The 24181-nt window shown below is 38.7% G+C and overlaps 1 protein-coding gene across 6 annotated transcripts in view; it reads left to right on the top strand.

Annotated features, from left to right (window-relative positions):
• The first annotated feature begins 216 nt into the window (after positions 1 to 216).
• MTMR7 (myotubularin related protein 7) overlaps positions 217 to 24181 on the top strand; it is a 46741-nt gene continuing 22776 nt past the window's right edge. For 4 of the 6 annotated variants that reach the window (XM_088056060.1, XM_088056062.1, XM_014259303.2 and 1 more), the window contains exons 1-7: positions 635 to 845; positions 8447 to 8556; positions 11951 to 12073; positions 13663 to 13825; positions 17379 to 17536; positions 19087 to 19215; positions 21392 to 21526. In XM_088056060.1, coding sequence (XP_087912186.1) covers positions 8500 to 8556; positions 11951 to 12073; positions 13663 to 13825; positions 17379 to 17536; positions 19087 to 19215; positions 21392 to 21526 — 765 coding nt within the window. In that variant the 5' untranslated portion in view covers positions 635 to 845; positions 8447 to 8499. Of the gene's footprint in view, positions 297 to 634; positions 846 to 8446; positions 8557 to 11950; positions 12074 to 13662; positions 13826 to 17378; positions 17537 to 19086; positions 19216 to 21391; positions 21527 to 24181 lie in introns of those variants that run through there. The other 2 variants (XM_088056058.1, XM_088056059.1) reach the window with 2 other exon arrangements.

Below are 24181 nucleotides of genomic sequence, written 5' to 3'. Positions count from 1 at the left end.
AGACGTTTCTCTTTTTGCTCTGAATATGACAGCAATTCAAAGATGATTAGAGATACCTGTTTATCTTCACACTGGTAAACTGGGAAAACCATCTCATTGTCATTTCTTTTTGCTCCAAGAGGAAACACATCTCTGGCAATGGGTAAGGCAAAAGATAGGAAAAGGAATTTCTGGCATAAGGCTGAAAACTGTGTGTCACAGGAAACACTCCCTTGTGCAAATCTGAGGATGCAGCAAAGTCGTGAATTACAGACACGCAGAGCTTAAGATAAACGAAATTCAGTGCTTCGGTTTCAGTAAGTGCAGATTTTGTCTTTGAGCTACTGTACATGCTGGGCCAGGGAACAAACAAAATGGGGGGAGGCGATCTCAGACTGAGCTCGTTTTATGTTTCCGACCTGCTCTCCCCGGACAGAAAGGGCAGAGCGATGGAGTGCTCGGTAAGACAGCGGGCCGTGCGGGCTGTGCCTCGGTGCCCGCGGGCGGAGGTTGCTGTGGCGGTGGCGGTGGCGGTGGCGGTGGCAGGCCGGGCCGAGCCGGGCCGGGCGCGGGGCGTGCCCGCCGCCGGGGCGGCATGGAGCTGCCGGGGAGGTGGAGCCAGCCGCTGACCTGCCGGCATCGCCCCTCGGGCGCATCATCTGCCGGCAATCAACCCTCCCTTCTTCCTTCCCATCCGCGCCGGAAAACGCAAGGAAAACACAGGATGAAAATATATTATTATTAAAAAAAAAAAATTCTCTTTAGCAGCAGGGCCGGAGGAAGCGGCAGAGAGGCCAGGTACGCAGGGCTGTGCATGAGGAGCTCGGCCGGGCGCTGCCGCCATGGAGCACATCCGGATGCCCAAGGTGGGTCCCGCATCCCCTCGGCCCCTCCTGCTCCAGCCCAAAGGAGCCTCGCAGCGCAGCCCCGCGGGCCTCTGCGGCCTTCCAGCCGATGCTGCGGGCTGGCTCCCGGCCGGTTTGCCGCGATAGCTGCCCAACAGGCCGAGAGGTGGGCGCGCTGCTCTGCGGTGCGGGCCTGTGGGGCTCCTCATGGAGCAGGCACTGTCCCTGAGCTGCAGCTACCGAAAGGGAGCTGTGTTACCTGCTTTTCCCACGCCTTTGGGTTGCCCCAAGATTTCAGACTCGGTGATGAATTGATTTAGTGATTCTACGCATATGTTTGATCTTTAAGTAATCTTTCTTTTTTTTTACAGCTTTCTAAGCACTAGGCCTGTATTTGTTAACAAAATTGCCACCTTGCTCTAAAACAAAGATACAGTTTTAACACGTAAAAGGTTTAGATTAAAAGAGATAACGAAAAAGTGAACCAGAGCAATATTTAATTGAGTTAATTTTAGTTAATTTGAAATGGGGGGGGGGTATATTTTCATAGGTATGTATTTATTTATTTATTAAATAACCCATCCCCCTGAAATTAAGAATTTATTTGTATTTATTATCACTATTTAATATGATGGCATGACTTTGATATTAGGGCCTTGTTATTTGTCTATCTTTTTTGACCTTTAGGTGTTAAGCTATAAATATATTAAGAAGATAGGCATTTATAACAACTGCCTTTCTTCTCATCTCATTTAATGATCTGTTATATGCCTTTTTGGGAAGGAAGATTTTCGGACTAGCATGACTGTATCCTTCTGCAGGTAGAATACAATCAGTGGAAGTTGTCTGTACAGATGCTTCTGTCAATTCACTGAAGAATGCTGAAAGCATGAATGAGAAGAATGTTGAAAACAAATTAATAAGGGTAGAAAAATATCCAAAAAATAAATGCTTGTATTTTCTGTGAATGGAAGACCCAGGCAAATCCCTCTTGCAGGCAATGGAAGCTATCTGTTTCCTTTTCTACAACCAGGTCCTGAAAATATTATTCTACATATATCAAACCCATTTCTGTATCTGATACTGTGAGAAGGCACTGTACCAAATGCCTCAGGTCACTGAAAATCTTAACTCAGTGTGAGGTGATTCTGCAGTCCTGGATCCTGGCAGTCTCTTACATTATAGCTATGCTAAAAGATATCTGATATAATAGAGCAGTTTAGAAGGTATGATTTAAAGGTACAAGGTACAAAAATCCTTAAAAATTTCCAACATAAATGTAGAAAATCAACATAAGTCACTACTGAAATACTTAATCTCTCCAGTTACTCCTAAATACACTGAAAAATCTTTATCTGTATATGTAGATACACCATAAAAGTGTATCTACAGCTACTTAATAGAATTGATACCTCTATTTTTTTTTTAACCTCTCTGCTTAGAATCAGTCACCAGAACTTGTTTGGTTTGTTTTTTCCTATTTTTACTGAATTTAGTTTTGATAATTTGGAACTGAACATTAAATGATTTCCAGTGCCTGTGATGTAAAAATAGGTAAGGGAAAGCTCACAGTATCATGTTAACACATAGTGCCTCTGGTGTCACATTTCCTGATTCCATAAAATCTTGTCCTGAGAGAAATTTGAGAAGTGACTGCCCTGCTCTGCAAAGGTATTAATCTCAGAATAATGAAAAGTTCCTTGATTCACAAGCCCAGCCAAATGGAAAACCAAGATAAATCCCATTCTTAGCAAGTTAATAAACTTGGTAATATCTGAAAACAAAATTCTTGGCCCAGGTAAAAGCTTTACCTTCAAAAGGAGGTCCTTATTACATGACACCCATTAGGTCTCAGCAATTGTTTAAGTGAAATATTACTGTAGTGATTTATGGTTCAAAACATTAAAATTTATCTGATAAAACATAACAGACATTAAAAAAGTAGACAGTAATTCCATACCAGTTGGATCAGTAGTTCATTAAGATACCTACTCTGTGTCAGAGTGACAGAGGAGAGAGAGCAATTAGACCTGGCCATATTCTGCAGCTTCTCAGCATCTACAGTTGTATTAGGGTCCAGCTCTTCCTAGTTCCATTAGTGTCCATTTATGGACTTCTCTGTGTGAGTTAGCCAGAGCTTCTTATAGACAGGATGACACTCTGGCTCCACAGCCTGCATGGAAGCAAGTTCCAGAAGATTGTGGCTTTATAAAAATTACCTTCTTCCATCTATTGAAAAGTCCTGAATAGCTTCCTTCAGTAATGCTTCCTTCTAGCTTCAAGGATTTGTTAAAAAAAAATTCCAATTTCACCTTATCCGTGCCTTCACAGGAAATCTTGATCACAACCCACCAGATCCTGATAATTTCAGAGAAATGTCATTAATGACCGCTCTTTCCTGTGTCTAGTCCATTGTTCTTTAGATATGTTTTAGGTTGGTTTTCCTGGAGTTATTCTAATATGTCTGTCTGTGTTGAAGCTCCTGTGGGTCTCTTTTGCCCACACACTGTTTTGCAAGACTCTTTCGGAGTAGGATTTCCCACTGCAAAAGCCATTCTGGTGCTTTCCCAACAGACTGTGTGTATCCACCTGCTAACACACTATTTGGTGTACTCACCAATATTGTTCTATCATTGTACTCTTGGTAGGAAACAGGGTGCATTTGTGATGTATACCTGTGTGAACATAGTCACTATATTTCCACAAGGTAAATGCCATCCTATGTATGAAGGCTGCAATTTAAGTTTAAGAGTTGGAAACCGTTCCTCATTGCTGAAAAGAATTATATTTAACTTACACACCCTTTTAAAAATTAAAAATTAGTAAAACCAGTGACTGACATGACTTTGGATTGAACAGCAAGATAGTTTAGGATAACTCTCCAAAAGCAAAATATGACAAACAGCTCATAACATTCAGAAAAAGAGAAATCAACAACACTTCTGAGAAGATTAAAAGCATGTTTTATGAGCCTTTATGTGTACAGATATGTCTGGCCATGGACAGGATGATAGATACAGAGCTCTGTAGATATGTTCATAGGGCAACTTCATGCATTGTAGCTAATCAGTTCCTTTATTTTATTTGTAACTCTTCATATAATTTGTGTTTGTATATTGGCAGCAGGCCTATAATAAAGTCCTTATAATAAAGAGCACATCAGTTTATCCCTGGTGTACTAAATGTCTTCAGTGGACTTAGCCCAGAAGTTCTTTTGGGTCAGTGTTAACAGAATACTTGGGATGACTTGAGTTGCTCGAGTGTTTTCATTTTTGTGATGTTACAGTGAGGTATTTCCTTTCAATGATGCCTCTCTCAGGCAGAATTTAAGATCTGCTCCCACGTTAATGACAAATCTCTCTACCAGATGTATTGCTTCACAGAATAAATTTCCAGCATGTGTAAATGTGTGTTTGCTTTTGTTTTCAATCTACTTTCCATAATTCTTGCTTTTTTTATAAAGTTTTATAACATGTCCTTTTTCACTAAGTCTCCATCAGGAAACCCATATAATTTATATCCACTTTATATATGACAATGTAAATTGCAAAATATTTGTCCAGGTGTCTATCCAGATCAATAGCAAAATTGAACCCAGCACGCCCAGTCTTTACTCTCCAACTACATGTTCTGGGTTGCTGGATCTCCACCTTTTTTATAAGGTAAGTTTGCATATTCTACCACTGCTCTCTGTGTCTTCTCTTGAGATAAGATGTGATATTTTTGTTCTCTGTATCCAAGCTACAATTCCTTTTGGAAAGGTTAGGTTTATTTCAGCTATATAGAAAAGTGGGAGCAGCCCTGAGATGATATTGGGAAACACCTGGGGGTGTGGACTGGATGTTTCCCCCACTGGGAATGGGGAATGGAGTACCACAGGCTCTTCACTGCAGTACTAGAGTTTGGCTAAGCTTTTGTTTAGTTTGCTACTTAGAAAAGGTAGAGGAGGTGAGGCTGCCATGGCCTTTGCCTTTTATTTGTGTTTTGGGTAATCAGGTTACAGCAAACTCATTACTGCAACATCTTTCAAATGCCAAGTTGATTTTCTGCTTTTAGAGTATTGTGTGAAGGTGGTTTCTGTACTTTCCTCTAAGTGTACAGCTTAGAGCAGTGTGTCTTATAATTCAGCTGGTGTTTTCTAATTTCATAACTGTTTTCTCACTTTACATCATGGTTAAATATTGTTCTGGCTGTTCTGGGTCCAGTAGTGTTTAATGGCTTCAAATATGTCATTCTACTTCACTACTTTAGTCAAATGATGCATTAAAACATCTACATTAATCCTGGACACATTTCACTCTGATTTTGTGAGTTATGGATTTTTTCTTATTAATGGATCTTCCTTATTTAGAATGTAATTTAGTTTTCTTTGGGTTCTATTTATTCCATCTTTGTGCTGTGAAACTTTGAGCCCAAAGGGTAAATATAATACAAGTGAGATTTGTAGTATACTATGCCAGAAAATGTTCTGTGGTAACATCAGACTGGAGGTGGATAAAATGAAAACAGGAACTGCAGAAAATGTCCACATATTATGGGATTGGACTTAAAATATCTGTTTGGAATTGTGCTATAAAATATTTGTTTTGAATTAGAGTCATCAAGCTACCTTCTTATTAATGTGAGTTTTGACTTAAACAAAATCTTAGTCATATTCTCAGTTCAGTCAAAAATGGTCAGATGATCACACTGACCTTCATATTTTCAATGTGACACTCAATAAAGAGGTAGCTGGATAAAGTCACAAAACAAGCTCTAAAAATCATGGGTAGTCTCATATTTAAATTTGTTGTCTTGGTATTAATGTCCAAGCAACTAACTAAGCCTTATTCCACTTGAAAAATAGTACTGAAAATCATTAAGACAGCATGTTTGCAGGGTCTTCTTTGTTTTGTTTTTTTTTTATACATAGTAGGAGACTGAGGTTGGAATGAAGGATTTGAGAAGTTAGGCTTTGGGGTGGTCAAAGCTGGAATCTCCAGGCTTGCTGTTAATGGGCCCAAGTGGGTGGTTTTTGAGTTATTGCTGTCTGTAAACTAAAGGAATCATCTATTTGCAACAGAAAATGCACACTGACATTTCCTGCTGTGCAGGTGTACTCTGCTGAGAAAGACAGGTCCCTACCACCAGAAAAGGGAGTCCTACAAATCCATTTTTGATGCAAATCTCTCATGGCCTGCACAGCTGAAATGGCTTGGTACTGCTGCTCTAAAATAGGCTGCTGAACAGAGCATGGTTTTAAACATGTAACAGAAAAGCCTGCATTAAATAAGAGAGTTTCAAGATCTATTTCTTTTCAGTATCCCTTGGCTGCATGCAAAATTCTTTCTCCCTCTATATCTTTTCAGAACCAAATCTAAACAAATTTGGTAAATGTATTTACTGCCTTCAGGAAGCCCTATTTTTTTCTAAATTAAAGCTCTTAGATAGGATTTTTAATAGAATACTTTAATTGCTCTCTTCTCCTTTTCTAGATAAATGAGTTCTAATACTGACTGAAAGAGAAAACTTTACGTATGAGCCTTGTGTGACAATGTTGACACCATATTGTAGTGCTCTATACTCTTGTAATAGGTTCTTGTTTACTGCTCCCATTTTGCAGCTGCTGCTCAGGTGTGTCTGCTAATGTGGTGCTGACCTCACTCTCTTTATAGATCTTATTGTCTTAGCAGACAATAGTTTCCTTTTTTAAAGCCAAATTATTAGGTAGTTTGTTCTCTGTCTTGCTATTATGAATCATTCTTTATTCTTTTTTTTCAGCTTTTTTCCTCCATTTCACTTTAATCCTTTAGAAAATTAAAGTTGTTTAGATTTTTCTTGAGTATTTTTTCCCCATCCTGCCAGATTTGCCCTGAGGAAACTTTACAATGCATATCTTAAGGTGTCTTCGCTTAAATTTAATAACTTTTGGCTTTGTTTGAGTCTTTTGATATATGCAACTATCTAACTTCATAGACTGTGCATTATTGTACTGCACTTGGGAGATCTTTTCAGAGAGGGAAATATAAAAGAGTAACATTCGTCAAGTACATTTTTTATGATTCTTATGAAAGAGAATAGAAACCACATGAAAAGGCAGCATCAACTGGCAATTCAGTTTTCTTTTATTCTTTCTCCAAGATCATGCAGAAAAGATCACTTATTGTATATTTTGTTTAACAAGTACAACACTACTATCTTTGTGTTGAGAAAAAAAGTAATAGCATTTGGTCTTTTACTTGTTGTCTTTTTTCACTCTCAGGAATTATGTTAAACACATGGATGGTTGAGGTCAACCAGGGTGAAGAAAGCTCACATATTCCACTTGGCCTCAAACCACACCAGCTGTGCTCCTTTTTTCTCATTAGACTCAGGCTCTTGGCTTTCACAAGCTCTTCCCTTAGCTTTTGTCTGCCTGCAGTGCTGAGGCCAGTGAGAATCCCGTCATGAAGGATGGAGTTTCTTCTTGCTTTCACTCATGTGTGTAACCTCATAAGGAGCATAGGGAAGGCAGCAGAAATCCCTGCTCAGTCTAGGAGCCCAAGAGGATGGACAAGAAGAAGCCTCTGTAGGGCTAAGTGTGTTCCCCTAGGGCCCAGCCTTGGCTTTGAGTCAACTTTTTCAGCAGCAGAGAGGTTTGTGAAAGTTGCCTTTATCCTTCAAGAATCACTGAAACTCATTTGTACAGCCAAATTTCAAGGTACTTTATCAGCTTTTACATGAAACTTGCTTTCACAGCTTGTTGTAGAGCAATGAATTTCAACTGTGAAGAGCAGAGAAGCTCCTGAGGATGTGGCCTGAGTGAGGGTATTCCCTGCTTACCTTTAATTGGCAGCTTTCTCCTGGCTGGGAGGGTTTTCTGGCCTTTCTCCTTCTTGGGCTAAGGAATTAAGAGGAGACGAATTAGTCAGGGTTCCTCCTAAAGGAGCAGGGAACTCTTGGTGATATGGGAGCTGATCTCTTTTGTTCTTGGCTGACAAATGGGCTTTTCAGCTTCTTCAGGATTCTCAGTGATAATGGGCAGGTCAGTGATGACCATGGCAGAACTGGCTGTTCAAGTGTTTTGACTTCAGGTTAGCTAATGCATAGGAAGCAAACACATAGACTTAAAACCTATGTAGTGAGAAAAAGCCCTTTGAGATTTCTTTTTTTCATAATTCAAAATTTCATTTTATTGGAAAATCCTACAGTAGAGACCGTTTGGTGTCAGACAGCATGTCTGTGCTGCACTTGAGCTTTGCTGTGAGAGGAAGCTCTAGTTCTGTCTAATCTGCCCTGCAGTTTTGCTTCTCTCTCCTTTCCCTGCTCAGTCTGAGCCTGCAGTCAGATGGATCCTGCGTTTATCTGAAAAAGCTTTCCCATGTGGAACTGTGAACAGCCTGAAATAGTAGCAGTTACTTCTGCGTTGTTTTGTGATGCTGACATGTTTGGAGACACTGAAACAGCTTAAAGAAGTGAGGATGAAAGTAGCATACTCAAAAAAGCATTCAAAAATAGGTCGTGCAGTCAAAGCTTATTCAAAAAAGTTATCTAAACTAAAAATGAAAACAAATTAGGGTACATGAATATTTTTAGGAATAACATTTTGGCATGCAAACTTTTCCAAATGCTTTCAGGGTCATATATTTGCCATTCTTCCTTAGGTGGGAGTCCCATTGAAACTGGTGGGAGTTATGCCTGAATAAAACTTTGGCCCATGATTTTCCCTAATATGACATTTTTTTTCTTGAATGACCTCCTGGCAACCTTGCTTGTAAGTTATTTGTCATGTTTATTTGCTGAGTAAAAAGTGCCTTTCATCTGTTCTTAATCTGTGTTCTCTTTAACTTCTATTTTTGCCTCCTTTTTTCTGTCATCTGTGTTGCATTGGAAATAGAGTTTCTGGGCAACTTTATTTATCTCCATGTAAGCAATTATAAGTCATTGAAATAAATCTCCTGGTGGTCTTTTCTTTAGGCCTAGACAACCACAGTCATCAGGAAAGGGAAAAAAAAAAAAAAAAAGAAAAAAAGAAGATAGTCAAGAGTTTTAAATTAATTATTTATTTTTTTAAAGTTTTACTTAGATGCCCCTCTCTAGACTTCCTTGGATAATGCTTTCCTTTTAACTCCTTGTGGTCTTCCAGCTCTCAGCTTTACAGACTTGTGTTTTCAGATCTGATCTCTCACACCAGCTGTTCATTTTAGGTGAAGCACATGTGCATGGTCTCTATGGTTTTTCCTGGCATGTGTCAGTGCATACATAATTTCCTACATTCTCCAATAAAGTCTACAGTTGTTTTGGTGAAAAAGTGGAGCATTTTTTAATAGGAAAAAAAAGAAAAATAATTATTATTTCTTTCTGATATGAATTTTGGCCATTAATGCTGATTTCTCAGCATGCTGTGACTTTTTAGGTAGAAAAACTCCTCTTCTTCCGAATTACTGTTGCAATGTGTGTTCCCCTCTTGTGGAAATGAACATATTCCGATCCCCTCTATTCCCAGACTCTCTAGGTTTAAAGACACTGCTGGACCTGGCTTACTTTTCCTGATAGGGAGACTGCAGAAGAAGAAAGAAGGCTCATTCTCTGAATCCTTTGATCAGCAGAATGGAATCTAAGATTGAGCAATGCCTCATTATACTGATGGACTAAATTTGTCATTAATAAATATAAGATAATAGACGGGGGGGTAGATCTTCATTTATGTATGGAGGCATGACTAAGAGTTACAATTGCTACTTCTAAAAAAAAAACAAAACAAAAAAAACCCTCTAAACTAACCCGAACCCCACTGTGTTCAGCAGAGGACAAAAAAGCAAGCAGTGTTTGAGAACTTTTAAAAACTAAATAAAAAACAAAACAGCAAACATCACTATTCCTCTACACAAACTACACAAACCTGTTGTACATCCAACTTTTGAATTCTGTTTGCACTTTTGGCCTTTTCTCAGGAAGCAGACCTCACGCAGAATAATCAAAAGTGTGGAAGAGCTTGTCTGGAATAGCTTCCATAAAGGTCACAACTGTGTAAAGTTGGGCTGTTCACTCTTGGAACACGAGACCTGTAACAGCACGTGTGGCACATTACTGGTGACAGATTCAAAAAGAGCAGGAGGAAGGGACTTTATTGTACAATGTATAGCTGATATGGGAAGTTCACTCACAGGGTGTTATGGATGCAAATAAATTACAGATATGCAAAATGTTATTTAATAAAATTAATGGAATGTAAGCACCATTGTGGCTATTAAAAAGTGTGACCTCATCTTAGGAAGGCCCAGAGCTGGGCGAAGATCCTAAGGGAGCATGAGTACATGCCTGCCTCTCACACTCTTCCCTTAGCTGCTGCAACTGTCTGTTCTTGGGAGACAAACTGCAGGGAGAGGTGAATTCTGATCTCCCCAGTGCAGCCACTGCATTTGCTTTGATGGAATCAGACTTACCACACAGCTCTTACTGCAACAATTCATTCAGATCCAACCTTTAATTTATTTGTATCTCTGTATTAAAAAAAAACAAAAACAAAAACAAAAAACAAACCCACAACCAAAGAGGAGCTTTGTTGGTTAGCATTTTTCAGTCATGGGGCTGTGATTGATGAGTGGGGAAATTCATCCCTCAGCCCTGTTCCACTGTGTGGGTGCCTGCTTTGCTTGTTTCATGGCCCATAGCTCACTTGGTTGGCTGGAGGGGGTGATGGGTGCCTTGTGCAAGATCAGTGCCTGGGCAGCAGAGGCCTTGTTGGCTGGACTGCAGTGTAGGGACCTTTCTTCATCCAGACAATGCTGATTTTTATTGGTTTTATGGGTTCCTTTCAGAAGGGCACTGCCTTCATTTCTCTTTTGTGTGATCCCTCCTCTTTTGCTTGCTGCTGAATGCTTTCTGGGTTAATACTGTATTTCTTCCATTTCTTCCATTTCTTCCATTCCTTCTCAAGCCAATACATGACCTCTGAAGTAGATGGCCCTGGGAAAAGACTTCATCCATGCTTTCTAGCAGGTTTTTTTTTGTTTAAATAAATAGCTTTATTTTTGTTTAAAACAGATTATAACTGGCCTTGAGGGAGATGACTCTGCTTTAATAATTGCTTGATTTTAAGCATTTTGCTCCTAAACTGGCTTATTTTCATTTTAAGGTTTTCTTTCCTACTGTTTTTAAAATAGTGCAATGTATTTGGAATCTGCATTGCAAACATGTAATTCTGAGATGCTGACATTCAGATGTTTTGCAGGAAAATCAACTAATATTAGTTTTAAGACTTGTGTTAGGAGATCCATCAAATCCATAGTAGCAAATTGGTAACTGTTTTGGGCAGGTTATATCCCACTGACTATCCAACTTGTTGAGTTTTTTATTATTCTAGTTTCTCAGTCAGAAATCAAAGAAGCCTAGAATGATTTGTGTTCAAAGGGACCTTAAAGGTCATCTAGTTCCTAATAGGTGCCTATAGCACATGCCATATACAAAATACTAATGATGTACAAGTCATAAGCTGTTGATCTGAGAGCTAGTAACGTGGTATGGACTCTCCCATTGTCAGGAGTGCAGCAAAGGGAGAATACCCATTTTGTGCCCAAGGTAGGAGAGCAGTGGAAATGGAGTTTTTGAGTCCCATTGAAAAGTTACTGAAGGCAAAAACTTGGTGACCTCTGCTGTCAGCCCTAACAGGAATGCAGGGACCAACGTCAAAATGTTTCTTTTAAACTCTTTTAATGTTTTTTTAAATCTTAGCAGAGATTTGCATGGGAGAAAATTTGCCTGACTGAGACCCATTGAAGAAAGACACTTCACCACTATCTCCTACTTATTATTATTTTAATTTACCTGGAATTGCTTGAATGGAGCTAGAGTTTAGCTGAAGGACAGGCCCTGCCTTCCTGTCATAGGGTCTTGCTAAGATGAGATCACAAGGAAGAAATCAAGTGAGAAATTGTCTTCAGAAGCATTAAATAACACGTTTTTGGATACAGAGGTACCACAAGAGAGGGGAAAAAAGGAACATTAAGCAAATCTGGAAATAGATCACATAATATGATGACATTTTCTCATATGGTTATACTTCTTTGATATAATAGACAAAATGTGAACACTGATCTCTCACTATTGAGCTTTCTGTCATAGCCTAATTGTTTCTTTTTTTTTTCCTCTGTCACTTTTTTGTATAGGTGGAAAACGTTAGGTTACTTGATCGTTTATCTTCAAGAAGAGCCGTGGTGGGAACCTTATATTTAACAGCTACCCATGTCATATTTGTGGAGAATGGTTCTGAAACTCGCAAAGAAACCTGGGTATGAATTTTTACTATTTCAGTTAGCTGTAAGTGCACGGCACTTTAGTGATGGTAATTTGAAAATTACTTCCAAATCACTTTAAAAGTAGTTAATTAGTTCATATGGGTGCTTTTATGAGGCCATGTGAAGTTCCAGCCTAGTAATTTTCAAAAATTTTCAGTGGGTTCTAGATATTACAGTATAGTAAGAGGAGTAGAAGGGCCTTCACTGTATGAATAGCAGATGTGATTGACTGAGGAACAGCTGCTGTAAACTGCACTGTTGCTCCTGTCATCCAGGAAGAAGAAAAGAGAAATGCCTTGAATGTGAGCTACTTCCTTGGCTCTGTCAATTCTTGGCCTTCTCCGTTACTGCTAGTGTTGAGTCAGTGTTTTTGTTGGTTTAATACTTTATTTTTTTTATAAAGTATTTTTTATAAAGTATTTTGAATTAACTGTTTTGATTGATTGACAGCATACATTGCATTTTCTTGTGGTTTAACCCCAGCCATTGGCCAGGCCCCATGCAGCCACTCGCTCACTCCCCCAACCAGCAGAATCAGGGAGAGAAGCTAAAGGGTAAAAGGTAGAAAACTCATTGGCTAAGATAAAGAAAGTTTAATAGAGAAAGCAAAAGGCACACACACAGGCAAAGCAACACAAGGAATGCATTCTCTGCTTCCCATGGGCATGCAGGTGTTCAGCCATCTCCAGGGCAGCAGCGCCCCATCACAGTAACAGTGGCTTGGAAAGGTGGATGTCATCATTCCAAATGTGCTCTGCTTCCTGCTCCCTTCCACTTTACATACTGAGCATGATGCCATATGGTCTGGAATATCCCTTTGGTCAGCTGGGGTCACCTGTCCTGGCTGTCTCTCCTTGCAGCCCCCCATGCACTCTGTTTTCTTGACAGCACTGCAGTAGGCCTTGGCTCTGTGTGAGCAATAACAGTGCCATCTCTATATTATCAACCCCATCTTCAGTGCAAATCCAAAACATAGCTCCATGTCAGCCACTGTGAAGGAAATTAACTCTACCCCAGCCAAAACCAGCACACGTGTACAGCTCTTGCTTACTGTCATACATTTGAAAATCTTTTATGTAGCTTAATTAAGCGCCCCTTGTCCATTTTTGCATTAACTCCATCTTCCTTTGATCCCACTATTCCTTAACAGATTTTTTTATTGTAATGTTTCATCTGATTTGATGCAATATTTAAAACTATATCAGCATTACAATTCTACCCATGAGGAGGCACAATATTTTAGCCTTATGTAACTGGTGCTGGTTCATCTTTTCACTGTGCCAATAGATGAAAAGAGCTTTGACAGCCACTAGCTTACAATAAAGCAAACAACAAGCTTTGGATAACATGAGCAGGCTAATATTTGAGCAGCTGAAACACTCCAGAAATTCCTTTTTGTCTGCAGGTGATGTATCAAGCTACATGAACCTGAAGCTGGAAGATAAGAACCAAACTACAAGAGGAGGAGTGTGAGGGTTTTCTGAAACAGTAGTGGAAGCTACTGTGCCTGCCCTGGCACATCATAAATAATTACTTTTCTTCTTAAAGATTTGACTAACAAAACTCTTTTCAATTCCCCTCAGATTCTCCACAGTCAAATTTCCTCTATTGAGAAGCAAGCCACAACTGCCACTGGATGCCCATTACTGATCCGCTGCAAGAACTTCCAGGTCATCCAGCTGGTGATCCCTCAGGAACGAGACTGCCATGACGTTTACATATCTCTGATACGTCTGGCTCGACCAGGTATGGGAAGAAAACAGCGCAAAAATCAATCTTCATCCTGAAGAGAGAGAATTTAATGGAAGAAATGTATCTGTGCATCTTTGTCCTTTGCAGGTTAAGAAAAAAAGGTTCAGTGGAGATGTGTTATGAAAGAAATATTGATATAATCATTTGTGGAGCAGTGAAGAAAGCTCATTATAACAAGCAGTTCACTTCATAAAGTATGACATGAACTTCCATTTACTAATACTCTAGGGCATCATCAACCATAAAATATATTATAAAGCTATTTTATGTGCAATTCATTTTCTGGCTGATTTGTGTAAATGTAAATTTAGGATAATATTCTAAATTCAGGTAACATTTATGTCCCTGTTGTAAGAAAAAATTTACAATATATTTAGTGGTCCTGTCAAGATTTCCATTTTGACTTTTTGTGCTGTGCAGAAATTCCTTTAAATCAGTGAAAGGTTTTGCAGCAAGTAGTTGTTTTATTTCACTGGGCTGCCTGTGTTTTGACCTATTATTATCTATTATCTTATTAAATATGCCCTCCATGCTTCTGAATTCAGTTAAAGATCCTTTTGAAACGTTTTCCCTTTTCAATGAAAAACCAAATGTTGTGCCAAAGCCCAACGTTTGATTGCCTACATCATAGCTCCTCATTGTGCTCTTCTAAGACCCAACTGACAAAGCTTCTGGACTGTTTATTTTAAGCTATGACTTTAGAAATATAACGCCAACTTTTGCTTATTATTATTTTAACAGTATACAAAGAAATTGTCTATTATAGTCTCTACAAACCTGACAACTGGCTTTAATTTTTTTTCTTGTCAGGAGAGTATCAATTTTATCTACTGTGTAGAGGGGAAAAAATTGCACAGTCCACCAGCACAGCTACTAAACTTTGTAAAGTACTAGTGGGAGCAGTAATACTATATAATTAGCAGAAGTAACTTGGTAAGTAGGTGATGCAGGATGAAAGTAATCAGAGAAATCTAAAACTATTAGAAATATTCAATCAGTGGTTCTGCAGATGAAAATATGGATTCATTCCATGTACCTCAGCTGCAAGTACATGTATGCTGGAAGGCATGTGATTCTGTAATCCTTTTCCTTGGAGGTAGGAGGATGTGTGTATGCTGCTATGCACCAGAATGAGGGAAGGAAGAGTAGCTGAGGACCCTGAATACAAGTTTAGTGACTGACTGCAGTGGACAAGATGGTCTGAGTAAAGAAGATGCAGTAACAGCACTGTAGAATTAGCTCTTTGCATAGTTTAGCTGCACAGTAGTTTTCCTTCTCCAGCAAACTATCGGATCGTGATTTGAGACAGGATAAAATCTTGCCTACCTACTCAAAATTAGAAGGCTCTGACTCAAGCTGAGTCATCTGTACCTAGCTGAGTCATTTGTACCTGACAATGCTCTTCTGTGTCATTTTGTCGGGGCACGAAGCTGTACTTTCTTTAGGTAATATGGTTACTCAGCATTAGAAGGTATGCTTTACTCCATGAGCAGATCATTTGACCTATTCAGGCTCTACTTTCCATTCTCTGCCTCTTCTTTTCATTCATTCCTGAGAGAAGCTCATGTTGTATACTGGCTTAGCACGTTCTATGCTATCTGATGTCCTAGTTACACTAAAGGTGAAGGTTATGCTTAATTTTATTTTTACTTTTGATAAGGTAAATCTGTCAGCTGAATTTGGCCTTTCTGCTTAATTAAGCCATTTTGTAAAACAAGCTGACCATAAGATACTACATGTTTAATAGCAGGATTGCAGATGTTTATGGCAAAATTACTAAGAAATTGGGAAAGGTCCTTTAAGTACTGGCAAAGATGTGGTAACTGACCTTTAAGCAACTGATCACTAATACTTTAACATTTTTTTTACTACATACAGATACCATCAAGTGATAATACTTATAATGTTGAAGCAGAATTCAGTCATAAATAACCTGGGTACATAAGTAGATTTTTAAAGGCTTTCCTTGTTCCTGTGAACAGCTGGACCATTGGAAAGAAAATTCAGATGCTTCTGACAACCAAGCAGTGAAAAGAGGAGCTCAAATTGCTACCAAAGGCTCAGCTTGGATTTATGGATTGTGCTAAAACTTTAAGTTAACAGATAATAAACCAGACTGTGTTACTAATTTATGCCATGCCAGAAGTTTGAAAATAGACAATACAGAAGGAGTTTAAACTGCTGGAAAATGTGAAAATTTTTCTTTTTTTTTTCTCCCTACTGAAGACTTCATTGATTTTCAGTGTGTTCCTGACAGAGTTAACATGAAGTTTTCTTTCTTTCTCTTCATACTTTTGTGTGTGTATGTATACAATCAATTCAATTTAATGACATTTACGAAGGAGAAACTTAACTTACATTAGACCTTTAGAAGACATAATCAAAATAAAAGTAAAGACTTCCTATAGGAAAAGATGGAAGCCTTATTATTATTATTGGGGAGGTGTATTTATTATTTTTATAGCTGTAATTTCTGTTCAGTGCAGAACACAGCAGTGGTAAGGTTCTGTTATCAGAAAAGCAGTGTAGTATTTAAATTTACTGATTGTAGAGCAAGTATATCAGTGGAGAACTATGAACTCAGAGAGGACTCAGCTTGTGATTTACTTCAGTTCTAATGTTTAAGATCTGTTGATTGGAAAGCTTTAAGGAACTTGGAGCAACAGAATGAAATACACCCTTGTGACATAGTAATATCTAAAGTATCAATGAGAACATTAATTTCAAGTTGTATGCTGGATGGTTACTCATGTTGGTAATAGCTGGGATTCAATGGCAGTGGTGTCTGGCTGCCACTGGTCACCAGGATTAAGACACTCATTAAATGCAGATATATTCCTAAAATAAGTTAAAAGCTCCAACACCACCAAACTTTCATATACAGTACATGGTTGAGGGGGACAGGTGGGATAGCTACTTAAACAATTTTATGCTATTACATCATGCGTACCTCAAATGCATTTGCTAATAATTCAAGGACAGGATTTTACAGTCCACAAAACTATGATTTCATTGGATCTATTGGAAACCTTCCTAATTGGGGACAAAGTCTACTGAGCTTTTTTAAGTTTTGGAAGAATGTGCTGCATAGTCCATTGTTCATATCTTTTTTCTTTGCCATAGGATAGATGTTACATTAATAAAGGGAATTCTAAACTACCTCTAGATAGCAAATTCTTTTGAAGAACAAATGCTTACTCTGGCACTGACTATAACTTTCTTTGGATGAAAGCCTATTGCTGACATTTTGTCTGTGCTGGGAAGGTTTTTACAAATCTACTGAAGACTAGCAGAACAGTGTATTTTAAGTAGCGCTTCTATTAAGGCACATACATGGCAACATATACAAATAACAAAACAGCATGTACTTTGAAAGTTTTCCTGACAGTAGATATAAACCAGGATATGTGCTTTTGTGAAGCAAAGTGTACTCCTTGAAAGGAAGCTGCATCAAGGTCAATGCCAAGTTCTGGTTTTGAAGTGTGCCTTCAGGATGAGAAATCCAAAGTCATTTACTCTTTCTGTTTCTTTGCTTATTTTTTCCCAGTGAAATATGAAGAGCTTTATTGCTTTTCCTTCAATCCAAAATTAGATAAAGAAGAACGAGAACAAGGCTGGAAGCTTGTGGACCTCAATGAAGAATACAATCGGATGGGTGTTCCAAACAGCTATTGGCAGATTAGTGATGTAAACAGAGACTACGGAGTGAGTTGCTGTGATTTTTCTGTTACAGGGGCTGTGTGTACAATAAATCAGCAGCCTGGGTGAGGAGCACCAGCAGTTCCTCTACTATTTCACATAAAATGGCAGACAGAAAGTGAGAGAAAGGATATGTCTTTGTTTAACAGATGTGGGAATGAAGCGCAGAAAATAAGTCCACTGGTGTTTTAAATGTTAGAGTTCAGCTGCCTGGAAAGAAGTTTAAGTCATGCCTAAGGTTATGGGTGTGAATAAGAGTTTCCCTGATATGCAGGGCTACGTAAAATTACTATGTAGTCATTTTAAGAAAAAAAAGTGCTCCAGATAGTGAGCTTGACAGTATTTTTTCCTCACTGGCTGTTCCCACCCTCGTTTTGAGGCATCTGTGATTGACTGTCAGTGTTTTTCACAGTCATTTTATAGGTCGTATATCTTCCTAGCTCCCTGCTGTCCTACCTCATTCGGCTTTGTACTATTAAAGACCTTAGAATATTAATTAATTGTGAGAAATAATAACCAAGACATTTTTGAAGAAAGTTTGTCCAGGCACTCTGTTGCTGGAACATACCCATGTTAAGGAGGGACTGTGACATTCTCAGAGAAGACTGAATGTGCTGTCAGGGTTTGTTTTCTTTTTGTTAAAATGAAAAAATGTGTTAAAATGGAAAAAAAGTGTCTGACCTCTTTTAAGATAAAGTGTAGGAAAAATGTCATCATGGATAAAATCCAGTTCACCACAACAGCAACTGTAACAACAAGCCCTTCCTTTCCTTTCTTCTTCATTACTTATCTCTTGACTCAGAAAATAATTTCTTCCTAGGCATCCTTAGTGCTTTAGTCACCTCAGAAAGCTGAAGGGAAATACTGAATATCCTTTTGACCCCAGTCAGAATGCTATAGACAATATCAGGAAAGGGGGTTAAAACAGGATTCCATCTGTAGTCTCACTTGTCTTCAGAGGGAATTTGGGGCATTTTTTTGCAGGCCCATTGGGTTCCTCTCAGAAGTGGTAGGCATTGTCAGGGCTGCTTGCCTTTTGGTAATTTCATTTCATGTAGCTTAATTTCTTGTCTCCATGTCCCTGGTTTTGTCCATTTTTTTTTTTTTTATTATTGAATTTTCTGAAGAATTTGGCTGTATGGCCCCTCCCATTATTGTCCCCTCCCATGAATATCTGAGAGCTTCACCCACTCCCCTCCTTAGTCCCAAATTCTGCTACAGAGCATACTGCAATTGTAAATACAACCTCGCTATACGTAATGATAAATCTTTTCTGGGATGAATGTATGTTAAATCTGTCTGTTCTCAACAAGACATGAATTAACACTTGGAAATACAGACCTTCAACCCTTTTGTTTAAGTTTTGCCATCTGTAAGTTAGGATTAATACTTGCCAGCTTCAAAATAATGTTTTGAGCAATGTCAGTGATATGTATGCAATAATAACAGACTATTCCCTGAGGTTTAAGTTCCTTGGTATTTTTTTTTTTTTGCTGTGGAAATTTCTAATGCTACTTGTACTTTGTAGACCAAACAAACAGAGTTTCCTTTCACAGGTCTGTGACTCCTATCCTACAGAGGTCTATGTACCAAAGTCTGCAACTGCACACATCATAGTGGGCAGTTCTAAATTTCGCAGCCGAAGGCGTTTCCCAGCTCTTTCCTACTACTGCAAAGATAACAATGTAAGTGTGAATCTGTAAACTCAAAGTGTTTGCTCATTTTGGCCCTAGTATCACAATTCTTCTAGTAAGATTTTGCAAGATAAAATCAGTGTTTATTTAATTTTAAATAAAATATTACCATAGGCTGGTTAGTGTGGTTAGTACATTAATAGATATTTAATGCAGACATTTAAACCCGGTTTCATCATCCAGCTAACACAAAAAATACGCGATCTTTGTATCACGAGGAAGTGGAGTAGTGCAAGAGGCCCTGAGATGCAGGTGGTAGAGTGAAGGCCAGTAGCAGGCAGCTTAGTAGCTGACTGGGAGGAGAACTTTGGATCTGGTAGCTTGAGAACAAGTTGAGGAGGTGAAAAACTATACTTGCATCATTTAGAGAATCAGGAGCAGCTTTTCAGGAAAAGATCTGTGAAGAGACACAGAAAGGATGGATATCTTATCTACTAAATTTTGGCTGAGATGTGGTTTTGCTGAAGAGACTCTCCTTGTCTGCAAGAGTGAGGAGTTCCACCTTCCCCTCTCCATAGCAAACATTCTCAGGGTTGACTGAGCAAGGAACTGCTCCCCTTGTCTGTAGCCATTTGGAAAAAAACCCTGTACCTATTTGCATTTCTGTTTCTGGCAGCTGAGGTGAGCAAGGAGACCCTTGGACTGAAGGACCACCCAAACTGTGTGCTTTTACATTAGTATGCCAGCCCCTTAGGGACTGGCTTAGCTTAGCTGTCATTACCAGTTAGGAGAATGGTGTCTCCCTTGTACTCTCAAAGGATCTGTGTGACTCCTGCTTCAGTCCAGAGTGGCATTGAGAGGTTTTCCCTAGCGCTGGGGATGGTCAGGACCTTCCAAGAGACAGAGCTACTCTGGGGTTACAAGGAATCTGTGGTGTTTGCCTCGCAGGATGAGACATATTTCTGCAGAATGTCACAAGCACAAATCACAAGCTACAACCTCCATGGAGATCTTGCCTTTACAGCAGCCCTTGTTACAGATTTAAACTTTAGAAGAAAGGAATGAGACATTATTTTTACTCCTTTACCCTGCATTTCATCAAAGCATTGCTTCCATAAAGTTCTATGAATTTTACAAGGAAGTGGAGAATAGGAAGGTTTAAATAGTAAACACAATCTCTGCATAAATTACATATTATTTTAAAAATTTTGTTAAGGTCATATTTTTCAGAGTTATTCACTTTGCATTATCAACTATGTCCAAATATAGATACCTAGGATTCAAAACACTTTGACATTTCCAAATCTCAGTGAAAGAAAAGGTCTCAGGGTCAGGTAGATTACAATATATAGTAATTCAGTTGGATGAGTTTCGTGTTTCAGCCTGAATGTTTTCCCTGCTGTGGTTGAAGTTCAGGTTAACGTAAAAAATACCAGGATCTGAAATATTGTGTTTACTCCTGGATCCTTTATAGTTTAAAGAGCTAGGAAAAGCAATGTTAGAGGAAATACCTCCTTGTAAGTTTGGGAGTTGCCAGTAAATAGAGTAAAGGGTTAGGATTTAACAGCAGTTTGGGAAGAGCCTGCTGCATGTGGAGGAGACATGTACCACTCATTCAGTCTTTCATAGACAGAACTTTACATTGCTCCTTTGTCCTGACAAATTCAGTGGTGATGTGACACCTCCATACCTTACACAGTCTGTGTGAATATGATAAGATCAAAGTCTGGAACTATCTGTTCAGCTTATGCAATAGCATGTAATAAATCACTGTAATATGTGCTGTTCAGAAGACTAAACTAATTAACAAGAACCTGTTTGGAAAACCATTAATGAAGTATGAACAGGGTCTCACACAATTCTGGGTTTCTCTCTTAAGGACCTCTACTTTACTAACTACTGATGGTTCAAAGATGTAACTGAAGAAATCATGTCCTTTCTCACAGTAATTAATAATCTGTAGGTCAGTCTGCACAAGTTATGACCTTCAGCAGGCAGATTCTCTTCATGCTTGTTCTCAGTGCTTAGAAGGTTCATATATGATCCCCTTGCTTTCTAAAAATGTAGCTGTCTGCCTAGCAAAAATAAAAATCTCCCTGCCCACCCATCTCACATTTTGTTTCTTCTTTCCTGGTTAGCATCTGTAGTTTTGTAAATGCTTCTGGATGCTAAATAATTTCTACTTTATAATTATGTTAGGTGTTTTTGTTTGTCTGCTTTTCTGCAGGCCTCCATATGTAGAAGCAGCCAGCCTTTATCTGGCTTTAGTGCTCGATGCCTTGAGGATGAACAGATGCTCCAGGCCATTAGAAAAGCCAATCCAGGAAGTGATTTCATATATGTTGTTGACACTCGGCCCAAAGTAAGTACATTAAATTTCTTACATATAGAAAGACTGAGTCTAGGTTGAATGCATTATGGAAGATACACAACCTAAGTGACGGGTCAAGTCACTTCTGATCCTAGCTGCACCTGTGTAACTCCACAGGTACATGAGGATTTATCAGGGGAATCTTAACTAGAAACCTTGACCACATTATTATCTTTGAAAGAATTCTCTCCTTTACACTGAACCTTTCCCTTTTCTTGTTCTTAGCAAAATGTCAAGATACAGAAAAGTAAATAATGTGTAATTGTAACTGTTTACACACACAAAGGAGCTATCAAGTAAGTGTATTTCTGATGAGACTGGCAAAAAATAATTCCCATTATAAGACTTATTGTTTGTAATGTTTGTAATGTTGCAAACCTCTGTCTGCTTATACTGTAATTTTCCATGCATGATTTCTCCTGGAAGTGAGAAAATTCCAATGACCTCTGCACAAGGATAAGGAAAGACAAGTTATTGAGATCACAGAAATGGATGAGACCTTTAAATATCTCCAATAGCAGAATATCTTTGGTGGTTTTAAGAGACAATCTGAAATACGATAAATAGTGACATCAAATGCCATATCCATAACTGATTAAAAACCTCTGGCCGAGATAAAAGCTTTAGAAAAAAATATGCTGTGGAGAAATATAGAAACTCAATAATGACCTAGAAAAGGTTGGAAGTTAAAAAAATATCGTGTCCAAATTTTCATGCAAGGAAACAGCTCAAAATGGTAAAGACTAGATAGACTACAGTGTCTGGAGGTGAGAGCAGGGATATGTTCTTTCTTATACCATCAGCAATTTTCCTCTTGAAGTTATCAAAGCCTCTGAAGAAAAGAAACTAAAGAGGCAAATCTCCACAAAATCCTTTGTAGGTACAGGATTAGCTATAGCATGGGAAAAGGAAAAATGAGAATAAATGTTTGAGGGAAAGGAACAAGGAATCTGTTTCATTATCCTGAGATCAGAAGACAGGGTCTGAAAGGGCAAGGTGGGTGAAACTGAGAAACATGAGAAATGGAGTGAGGAAGGGCAAACCTGGCAGAGCTGGAGCAGATACAGGGAACCTGTATGGCTGGTGACTGAAGGCATGGACATTGGTGGGAAGGTGCTGTGAGTGCTCACAGCTCTAATGGGAGGCCGTAGCCAGAAAATGAAGGCCTTGGCAAGTCTCAATGCCCCAAGTCACACCAAGGGCTGTGTAATCTGGTAACTACTTTGACCTTCAGTTCCCCTTTTTTTGTTGGGAAGACGAGGATGCTACTAGCTTACTTGTGGTCCTGAAGCAAGTGAATTGTGATGAGCACTAGGAAAGGATTGGTACCGTTGTGTTCATAAGGGCATTAGAGATGAAGTACAGATCTAGCTGTCTAAATAAAGCTTGTTTACAGATTTTATGTGTAGTAATAGTTACGGCTTGTTTTCTGTCTGATGGTATTAGTACTCTTCCCCATTTAAGGCAGTCTTTGACTGCCTTAAATAGGATTTATTGCTAATGACTTATTGACCTAGCTATTAATAATGTTTACTAGATAGTAACAGAAAGGAGCCATCCCTTATTTTTTTTCTGGCAAATTACTTTGAGACTTCTGTGTGTAGTGAAAAAAGCCCATACTTTGTGGAGGGTGTGGAGAGACTGAATTAGGCTCATTCAACAATGATTTCCAGCATATTTCCAGCAATGCTGGCTTCTTCAGGAGCCAGTCAGGAACTGAAGACTGTTTTCACTTAACTGTTTTGTGATAAAAGGTTTTGATGTAATTTGTACACCAGATTCCTACTTCTCTCTGTGCAGCAAAAATGGACAGATCTACAAAGTTCCTGTGATCCCAGATGCCAAATTTGTTACAATTTTGCACCTGATAATACGTTTATAAATGTAGAGCATATAACAATGGATAGATATCAGTGGAAGCAGTTCCTGGCATTTCTCAGGGAATGTTTAACAAATGTAAAGAGAAGATACCAAGTCTGGTGGAAGGCTTCCCATAGGTGGCTAAAAAACTATTTGCTTCATTTCTCATAAGAACCAGTTTCTTGCAAAGATCATGAATGTTGATGGATCCTTCAGTTCAACATTCCCAAGGGCTCTTCCCTCATTGTGCTTGATAATTTTCAAAACAAAAGGTTTGTCTGTGGAGAAAGCTTTGTTTCCTCTTCATTTGGATATATCAGGATGACCAAATGCAACTTTACTTAAGCCACTGTCATTCCTCTGTGTAATCACAAAAGAAGCTAATGTAGACTTACTGTTTATGGCTAAAACACATTAGTTCTATAATCTTTATAACAAGACTTGACTTGGTTATCTTCCAGATTAAAGAAAATGCCAGGAAATCTTGCAAGTGGGGTATTTTACCTTTACAGGCTGTATCCTCATATTCACTGAGATTAATCAGGAACAAGCAGAATTTAGATTACTTCACAACAACTACTTTAAGAGCAACAGATGGAATTTTGGTAGATGATGTGGAAAACTTGTTAGTAAATATTGTGGCAGCTGCAAAGTTTGGCAACTGACAGTATTTAAAATAAATGAGTGTCAGAAAGCCTTGAAAATTTAACCTTGTATTTATTTACTTTCAAAGAGTACTATTTCAGATTGCCCTTTAAGAAAGGATATTTGTGATAAAATTGCTCT

Source organism: Pseudopodoces humilis, chromosome 6, assembly GCF_049639895.1.
Source record: "Pseudopodoces humilis isolate 2021_Gansu_Grassland_sample_001 chromosome 6, ASM4963989v1, whole genome shotgun sequence".
NCBI classification, from domain to species: domain Eukaryota; kingdom Metazoa; phylum Chordata; class Aves; order Passeriformes; family Paridae; genus Pseudopodoces; species Pseudopodoces humilis.
Note: the sequence above shows the minus strand (reverse complement) of the source record. Positions and strands in the feature narration are given on the sequence as shown.